The following is a 10,143-nucleotide window of genomic DNA, read 5'->3' on the forward strand; positions in this document are numbered from 1 at the left end:
TTGCCAATTTCTTAAAAGACAACAAAAACAAGTATGAAACTTTGTGGGCTGAGCACCATCTGCTCATGCTGTAATTTCACTAACAATTATATTTTGAGACTGTCACCTGTAAAGCAAGTTTTCTACATGTAAACAGCATGTAAACTGGTACACTGTTTTTAACTTGTACCTTCCTGCAATTCTCTCCTGCTGCTCAGAGATTCACATATCAGTGCTGACTGCTGTTATTTGCTACTGAAGGTTCCAGAAGGAACTCAAAGGAAAATACATTGCAGCCTTGGAAAGCAAAAGCAATACTAAAAAATGTTACCACATTCAAGGATTAGAATGAGGGATTCAAGAAGACACAGTAAAAGAAACTTAAGTACATGCTACCATAGAGTAGCAAGCAATTAGGTCATTATAATAGAGAGAAAAATTCAAAGAGCAATTTGCTCTAATCTTACAAAGTGGCATGCTTGTGCAGGAAGAAGCATGCTTAATTCTTGATTAATATAATTATTTTTAAAGCATCATCTCTTAATTACAAAAGTAGTCATTTTTAAGTAGTCAGTTTAAGCAATAACTGTATGCAGCCTGGTAAGAAAAATATTTTATTCCCACACAGGAAATCCATGGGTTTTCAGAAAATAGGAATTTTCTGTTAAAAAATGCACCTGGAAGGAAAGCACCAAGCTGTTACAAAAGCAGCTCACACTGTTTTGGGTTTTTTCAAATTTCAGACCTGCCAATTCAAATGATATTCCAATGACTAAGCAAATGTTTTAAAATTATTTGATCCCAAGCAAGGGGAACACAATAAGGATGCTTATTTGAAAAACAAAAGGCAGAATACAAGTATCAGCTTTCTCCTCCATATCTTTGTACAGCTATTATTAACAAAATAACTCTTCTTCCACAAAAGCACGTATCTTCCCAAAAGCTCCTTCACAGAGGAAGAGGCTACAATTAAACTGATAAATCCTAATCTGCCACAAAGCACAATCTTAAACCGTTTAAGGTTATAGAAACCCGCTGAGTTTAATTTTTTCTTCTACAACCTGTATTAAGTGAAAAGCCAAAAACCCCCCAAATGCAGGCCTAAACAGCAGCACAGGTTGTGAGGACATGCATGATGCTGGCTGCTAACTATTCCCTGTTGTTGGGGACATCCTCCTTCCTCAACACACCACCTGAGCATTACACTTTGTAATGGAGGGGATCCTCACTCATCAAAACTGTGTCTAACCTAAAGCACTGTGAGGCAGAGGTGGACTGCTGAAGTCAGATTCAAGCAAGATAACTTCCCTTTGATTCACAAAAATATTAAAGAAAACTTATGGGGGAGGTGGCCTTTTGACCAGCACGAGCTCAATTGCAGCTGAAGCTGACCAGAACTGTGGGGGACAATAAAATGATTTCTTTAAAATACATTGTCAAGAGGCAGTGCAGAAATGACATCAGCCTGTTACGGGATGAGGATGGTCATCTCACAGTGAGGGATACTGACAAGGTGGAGATGATTAATGCTTTCTTTGCCTCTGTCTTCAACACCAATGATGGACTACCCTGGCTGTGGAAATGCTAAACTCCCAGTGGACCCTGAAGTTCTGAGGAATGTGCTGCTCCAGCTGGATCCATATAAATTTACGGGGCCTGATGGGATTAATCCGAGAGTAACTAAAGACCTGGCTATGTCTTCTCAAGGCCTCTCTGGGTGACTTCTGAAAGCTGTTGGGAAATTGTAGATATCCCAGTTGACTGGAAGTCAGTTAACAAAGTTCCAATTTTCAAAAGGGGCAGGAAGGAGGACCCTAGGCCTGTCAGTCTCATTTCAGTGGTGGGTAAAGTCGTGGAGATTGTTCTGGGAGGTATTGGAAAACGTGTGAAAGACAACACGTGCAGTCATCAGTCAGAGCCAACACAACTTCATGAGGGGAAACCTTGCTTGCCAAATCTGATTTCCTTTTATGACAAGCCAGCCCAAGTAGCTGATCAAGGGAAGCCAGTCAATGTAATCTTTCAGGATTTCACTAAAGCTTTTGATACGATCTCTCAGTAACCACCTGGACAAAACATCCACCACACAGGAGGAAGAGCACACCTTGATGTATGTACAGCCTTCTGCCGTGCCTCCCAGTGCCCGGTCACCTGTCCCAGGGCTCTGCTATACACAGGATCGAAGTTCACAGCTTCTTGCCTGGGGTACCTCTGCCACCCAGAGCTCAACCTGCAGCTCCCACTGCAGCAGCACAGAGCTCCCTGCACCGTATTTATTCCACAACACTGTCCTGGAGAGCAGCAGGCACACCAAGGGCTAAGGAGGGGATTGTCCCGCTCTGCTCTGCACTGGGGTGGCCTCACCTTGAATAGCGTGTCCAGTTTTGGGCACTGAAACACAAGAAAGATATTAAAACTACAAGAGAAGATCCAAAGGACAGCCATAAAAGTGTTGAAGGGTCTTGAGGGGAAGCTGTATGAGGAGCAGCTGAGGTCATTTGGTCTGTTCAGCCTGGAAGAGACTGAGGGGAGACCTCACTGCAGTTACTTCCTCATGAGAGGAAGAGGAGGGGCAGGCACCGATCTCTTCTTCTCTCTGGACCTGAGGGAATGGCCTGATGCTGTGTCAGGGGAGGTTTAAGTTGGATATTAAGGAAAGGTTCTTCACCCAGAGGGTGTTTGGGCACTGGAACAAGCTCCCCATAGAAATATGACAGCACCAACCTGACAGAGCTCAAGAAGTGTTTGGACAATGCTCTCAGGCACATGGTGTGACTCAGGGACAGCACTGTGCAGGACTGGGAGTTGGACTCCATCATCCTTGTGTGTCCCTTCCAACTCAGAATACTCTGTGATTCCATGTTGCTAATTTTAAACTAATCGTCCAGAGCAGACATTTGTTTTCCATACTTACAAAGTAAATATAGTAATTAAATGTAACTGTTGCCAGACTTAAAACCCTCTCAGATGATATGGCCTAGTTACTGTAAAAAGCATCCTCCCAGCCCCCCAAGGTAGAAGTCAAACCTATTAATGTTACAGCTTATCCTGCCCTATTTCCACTTGGCAGTCTCCTGTAATGCTGATTTAATATCTGACAAAAATAGGACAAAGACGCTGTCATTTTTCATTAGAGAACATCAGCTCAATACAAGCAATTTTAACTCTGCTGAGCTTGGGTTAGGGAAAGTGAATGCTGCTTGGCTATGTGGAGAAAAATCTATGTACTTCTGGATAATGCTGTCCTCCTGATGACCCAATGAGTCTTTTGCAATAACAAAATTTACTAGCATCAGAATTTCTACTTCTTCAGCTTAGCTGTCCATATTCACCAGCTTTAAAACTGAGAGTTAACTATTACCTAGAGTTTAAAAGAGGAATTTATTACATGCTATTTTCAATGCCCACTATTTGGCCCCTAAGCAGCAAAAAATTACCACTTCTGTCTTGTTTTTTTACCCTAAAACCACAAACTGCAGCCTACCCAGTCTAGGGTGCTGATCCCAATTTCTGTGGTGTTACTCACAAGTTTATGCATTAGGTACTGCAACAGATTAATAGTTTTACCTGTGTGATCCCCAAAACAGACACAACTGCTACGTTTTTGTTGCATTATCATACCAAAGTGTGCAGTGACCTTTCATCCTATGCTGAGGATCCTGCCAAACGTTTCCTAGGTACTCTAGATCTCTCTTCTCCTGCAATGGGATTCTTGAAAAGCAAATGCCAATATTAGCTTAAGATCTTTGATTTTTCAGCTGTTCAGTTCTTTTACATGATTCACAAATGGTAACACTTGGGACTAAAATAGGACAAAAGGAATCTTGTCACATACATAAAATGGTGCAAAACTGCCCTTTAAAGAGGAGTAGACATTTACATAGTTAACAGTCTTGAGATGAGTTCTTTACCTAACTTAATACAAGGGTTTTTGAATGATAAGAGAGTTCAAGAAATTTTTAATATAATTTATATATGTACACTAAATTGTAGTTATCATATAGGCTTCCTTTGTTTCCCCATTTCTTTACATTATCTGCTCTGTGGTCAGAGCATTCTGCAACATAACTGGAAGCACTTGTCAAATTATTTCCCTTTTAATATGATAGGGATTGGGATTTTTACAGTCTCCCAAGGGTGACAGATTTTTACAAGCTTTTTCAAACCAAATTTAGATAAAAACACATATTAAAAAAATATCATTTAATATCTCAAAACATTTTGCCTATTATTGTTGCTAGCAACACAAAACATTACTGTAAGAAGTGATGGTTGCTTTCTACAACAGCAATACTTTGGCTATAGCAAGCTCATTATCCCACGGCACACAGTCTTCAAACCAAACTTGTTGAGCAGGAAAAGTTTGGCAAGGTGTTAAATTCTGGTGAATATCACACAAGAAACAGCACTTATTAAGGCTCTAATTGTAGAAGGCATGTGGCTATGTTTAGTCCTGCACCCGTATAGAGCTTTTCAAACCCAGGTGATGAATGACTATGTTCAGCTTTCAGATAATGCCAGAGTAGCAGTGCCCTTTGTGTTCGTGTCACTCAGTTACAGAAAGGCAAATCAGTAAAAAAAAGTGACCAATGTATAGATAACTATACAAAGCAACTGGAGAGATTATTTAGTCATTTAATCACTTATGTACCGCTATGCATCGCATTTTTACCAAGTTCAGAAAGCTCAAATCCCTTCACTACTGAACGCTACTGTCCCTTTTACATCAGATTCTTAAATCTTATTTCAATTCCTGCCTTTCCTCCAGTAATGATATCAACTGCAAATTCCCGTGTCTCAGTTTTTGTTCCAAGCACACTTACTCCTTAAGGGAAAGTGAACAATTTCCTCTGGGATTTCCACACAAAGAATCTAATTTAAACCACAATAATGCTTCAAGTTCAGTCTGCAACTTGTTATTAAGATCTCAGGGACAATCAAGCTGAGGTATACAGGATATTAGCAGTTCCTAAAGTGAGAGAGAAAGGGTGTCACCAGAAAGCTCAGAAAATGTCCATTCAGCTTTTATTTCTTATTTTTTTTTTTCCTAAAGCTTCTGCCTCCACATCATAAACTCTCCACCTTCTATTGGCCACGTGGGAATTGTTATGTTCAAACTTGGCAGCTGGTGAAGGCCCACAAGCCCCAGCTGCAAGATCATGATCTGGTTCCCTGAACCAGAGCGATGTGCTAGAATTGCCACTTGACCAGGGCACTCAGCAAAGCCTCCTCTCCCTATCCAAGGGCAACCACTCTTCCCTCACTGTGGCACGGCTGCCATGACATCTGGCAGCAAGGACAGTTAGCTGTCCTGGCAGGAAGATGGGAGTATAAACATCTAAGGGTGGGAGACTGACCCACAAGCTCCTGTTAAGCGCATCTGGTACTTGAGACGTGCACACTTTCAGGGGTGGCAGGAGGAAGGGGACAGTTGCTGTCCAACTGCTCATGCACACTTTGAAAAAACCCTTGCAACACAGTCCAGGAAGCCTGAGGACTACTGATAAACAAATAAGACCTCAACAAAATCCCAGTAAAATCACGTCAATTACAGACACAGAAAATTAAATGCCTTCAATATACGGCAAGTCCATTGGTGGCTCAGGTGTAGCGGCTATGGAAAATGCTGAATTTACTGTAATGCTTCAAATCTGAAGCACGAGGTTCCCAGATATAAGGCCAAGCAGCCTGTGCCAAATTTTCAGGAAGTTCTCCTTATTTACACCTGTGAACAGGACAGACTGGAATTTATTTTGTGGGTTTAGCAATCTCATCACTACATTTCTGCCTTGTGCAAGGTCAGGCACACACTTCCAGCAAATCTTCTACTACCTTACTAAACTCCCTCTGTACCCTAGGAACACACTGGACACTCTTCCTCACTGTCCTTCATAAAGACAAACGAATGGGGTAATTTGTAATTGGTCAGATTTGGAGAGTTAAAGTTTACCTACATTTATCCTTTAAATAATCTTTCAACTTTTCAGTAACGAATCCTTCTTTACTGTTTCAGCCCATTGGTTCTGCCTGCTGAACTACCTACTCCTTGACAACAGCAGCTTTAAGGCTGTACCTCTGAGGCTGATCATTAGCAACACATCTCGCTGGAGAACAACAAATACTGTAGGTGGGATCCCTACAGCAATCTTGTTAGGATGAATGGCCTCAGTGGTGTGATTGGCACATGGTGTTTCTCCTGAGGTGTCCCACACAGGGCCAGGAGCTGGAATCCATGATCCTGATGGGTCCCTTCCAACTCAGCATATTCTGTGATTCTATGATTCTCACTCATTTCCTGCTGGCTCCAGAACTGTGACCCCTTGATCGAGAAGACCAGAAGACATCAGAAAGCATCCAAAAGACACAACATGGTAATAAAATCAATGAATTCTACCTATTTTTTTCTCACAGCCATTAACAGAGTTCCTGCCTAAATATTTGGTAGCCTTGCAATCCTTACTGTCACATAGCAGGTATCCTTACTTACAAAAAAGAGGATGTGTACTTAAGACTCTGAGAACAGACCTCAATACATTTTTCTTGTTGTGATTGGATTTAGATTGGAAACCAAAAGTCCTTAAAAGATCAGAGTTAGTTTATTGTCTTTAGATATTTCTGATAATGCAAAAGAATACTTAATCTCTCACTCCAAATCCCACAAACACTTTTTCCTCAAACGGAGGAAGTTCCAAGTGAGGTTACCCAGAGGACAGCTCTGTCCTCCCAACTTCTGCATATGCGTCAGTCAGAGTCTTCTATTGGAAAGAAAGGCGTTATCTCCAACTGTCTGTATTACTGTTACTACCACTTTGTTCTCATTTCCTTCCTAAACAGCCACTTCTCTGCTTTCATTTTTGTTTTGAAAACTCTCTGTACATTAGTAATTTTTACTTTCCTAAACACCTCTGAAATCTTTTAAATCAGGAAAAGAAAGGGCAACACAATATTTGAAAGGATATTTTTGAAGGTACATATTTATAACACTAAAAGATTTTCTGTGTTACCTACTGTCTGCTGCTGTGAGCAGGAAAACATTGAAAGTTATAAACATAAAAAAGAACACAGCAAATATTTTCATCTTTGCATCCTTAATGATTTGGTATTATTAAAAAGTGCCCAGGGTTACAATGCAAAGAGTAAAAGGGTAGTGCCTGAAGTTAGCTAAAAAGGCTAAATTCTATTCTAAGATGGTACTGTTTGACAAGGGATTTAATATTTGCTGGTTAGAGCTTTTAGCACAAGAAAAGGGAGGAGGGTGTTGTATGGGAAAATTTATTTATCTGTCAACTTTAGCTTAACAAACTTTTGGGCAACTGACAACACAGCGAACACACACATTTCTAGGACTGAACAAAGAGCACACCACTGCATTTCTGAGAAGCAGTTAAGATTACCTACTTCCCTTATGCTGAAGCTGTACCAAGGCACACACTGTTCCCAGGTGTTGCAAGGAGCACACTCCAAGACACAAACTCAGCTCACGGGGTCAGCTCTGCCTCTCCTAACACAATGCAGGGTATGCAGGTCCTAACCTCTGGACATATTCCTGAGCTCTGACAGCTTCCCAGTAATATGCCAGTGCTAGACGGAAATGCTTGTAGGAATGCCAATGCTAGTAGGAAACACAGTCATTACTATTTCATAACTCATATCCCTTACCTGAGCAGCTTCTGAGGTGGAAAGCACTCCAAACCAAAACATGAATTTAGTAATAACATTTCTCAGAAAATGATGAAGCAGCATGCGTTACTTGCACATATATCACAAAGGCAAGTAAACAACTGATTTAGCTAATGAATCAGACACTGTTTAGATTTCATCTTTGACAGTGTTTACTTAATATAATTGTATTTGTTCACAACAAAGACTGAATTATTTCCTGATATGGCTGTCATGGATATTTCCTCCTCAGGTCAAGACCAGGTAACCAAGACAGAATGCTGCTTTATCAGGGGCAGGACTGTAAAAACTCTTGCAATTCCTTTACTGGTACACAAATGAGCTAAAAAAGACTTGTGAAATAGACCTCACATGTGAATGAAAGCGGACATAAGGGTTCAGCTCAAAAATCTCCAAGCAAAAGCCTTCAGACTCATGAGAAAGGACAGCATGATGCATTACAGCTCTTGAGTAAGTTGATACAGCACACACATGCCAGGGCTACAATACTTCAGTGGTCACCCCAGAACAAGCATCTGAAAATGGTCACAGCCCTACACAGCAATGCAACCACAATTTTTTCCCCCTGAGATTGTCACTTTGAATGTCTGTACACAGTTCTTTCCTGAGCCTGTGAAGTAATTTGACTGGTTTTGATGCAAAATGTCTACTGCCTGACATTTTCTTCAGAGGTATACAAATAAATTCCTGAAGATTTTTCCACACACAGAAAATCCCACACTGTGTCTAGAAGAACAGATTACAGAAACTTCACCACTTAATAAACTGTTTATCTTCAAAAAACCCACTCTGGCCTATTATCTCAGCAGTAACTGCCAAGGTTCAGAAGACAGAGTAGCTGCTGAAGGAGTCCAAAGTAATTTCCAGTTTTCAAAAACAAGAGTTGTGTCAACTCACTTGCTGTACACAATTATCTAAAGCAGCCCACGAGAGAGGTCCAAGATCATTCGTGAACACATAATAAAAGATCCCTTTTTAAGATAATCACTGGAAAATTTTATGACTTTACCGAGATTATTTTAATCTTGGCTAATCTTACTTCAAGCAAATCTCCTTAAGTCCAGTTATGTCCCTGAGCTCTAAAACATCTGGGGAAAACGGAAGAATTACTTTGACTCCTTCTAAGACCCTGGTGTCAAAGGGTCAGATTATTTTTACCTGACTAATACAAGGCCACGGCAAGACTCGTAGTGCAGATTTGCTCGTCTGACCTCCTGATGCATTTCTGGGTGGTAGTTGAAGCGTTGCCCACCCCGCGTGTCACCTGTGCTTCCACCATTTCGGCATCGGAGACCTGCACCAAGAGCTGGGTAAATCCAGCACCTTTCGGCTTTCCTCACGCTGCTCTTAAATTACCTGATCTGCTGCTTCTCCTTGGCCAAACCTGCCCTTTGGTTAGTAAAGCCTCGGGAAGCCGATCCGCGGCAGCTAGGTGAGTTGGCGAGGGAACACCTGCATCCTTTGTTGAAGCTCTGGGGGACCTTTACAGGACACTTACGCAGGGGACACCGGCGCGGTTATTTAGGGATGGAAAGCCCGCAAAGGGAAGATGATCCCAGGCGTTTCGGCTGCCCGCGGCAGCGGCGGCGGGGAGGTCCCGGGCAGGGAAGGGCCCCGGCGGGACGCTGCCAGCACGGCCGGCGGACACCGGCGGCGCGCTCCCTGCGGGCGGGGGCGGCTGCGGCGGCTCCGAGCCGGGCGGGGCGGCGGGGACCGGACCTCGGCCGGGCTCGGCCGCCCGGGCCCCCGCGGAACACGGCGTCCCCGGGCTCCGCTGCCTCCCGGGCAGGGACGCCGGCTCCGGGGGCCGGATGGGGCCGGCCCCGGCGCTCCGCACTCCCCTCTCGGGCCTGCAAGGCTCCGCAGGCCGCAGCCCGGGCAGCCGTCCCCCGCCCGCCCGCCCGCAGCAGCAGCCGCCGGTCACATCCCGGGCGGCGGCCCCGCCACCCGCTCCGGCGCGCCCGCCCCGGCCGCGCACTCACCCGCGTCCGTCCCGGGAGATCCGGCTCCTCGGCGCGGGTCGACAGCGAGGACCAGAGCAGCAGCAGCCCTAAGAAGCTGCCCGCCAGCAGCACGGCGCGCAGCAGGAAGCCCAGCTTCAGCCGCATCCTCCCGCCCGCCCTCTGCCTCCCGCCGCCGCGCACGCAGCGCCCGGCCCCGCGCACCGGCCGCCTTCCGCCCCCCGCGGCACCGCACGGCGCGGCCCCGCCGCCGCTCCCCCGCCTCCCCCGGCCGCCGCTGCTCTCCGGCAGCCGCCCGCCTGCGGAGGCTGTCCTCTCGCCGCCCGCCGCACCTACAAACTTTTCCCCCCCCCCCCCCCCCTTTTCTTTCTGCCTCCCCCCTCTTTTTTTTCCTCACTCCCCCGCGCCGCCCCGGTAGGCTGCGGGCTGCGCGCTTGCCTCCCCGCCGGGCGCGGCGGCCGGGGCGATGCGGAGCAGGAAGTGGCCGCTGCGGGAACCGCGCGGTTCCACGTGGCCGCCCCGC

General features: G+C 45.0%; 1 protein-coding gene across 2 annotated transcripts in view; it reads right to left on the reverse strand.

Annotated features, from left to right (window-relative positions):
- GALNT7 (polypeptide N-acetylgalactosaminyltransferase 7) overlaps positions 1–9,767 on the reverse strand; it is a 69,841-nt gene extending 60,074 nt beyond the window's left edge. For both annotated transcript variants that reach the window (XM_062493623.1, XM_062493624.1), the window contains exon 1: positions 9,642–9,767. In XM_062493623.1, the coding sequence (XP_062349607.1) occupies positions 9,642–9,767 (126 nt within the window). The remainder of the gene's footprint in view (positions 1–9,641) is intronic.
- Between the last annotated feature and the right edge of the window lie 376 nt (positions 9,768–10,143).

The sequence above is a fragment of the Cinclus cinclus genome, chromosome 5 (genome assembly GCF_963662255.1).
Source record: "Cinclus cinclus chromosome 5, bCinCin1.1, whole genome shotgun sequence".
NCBI lineage: Eukaryota > Metazoa > Chordata > Aves > Passeriformes > Cinclidae > Cinclus > Cinclus cinclus.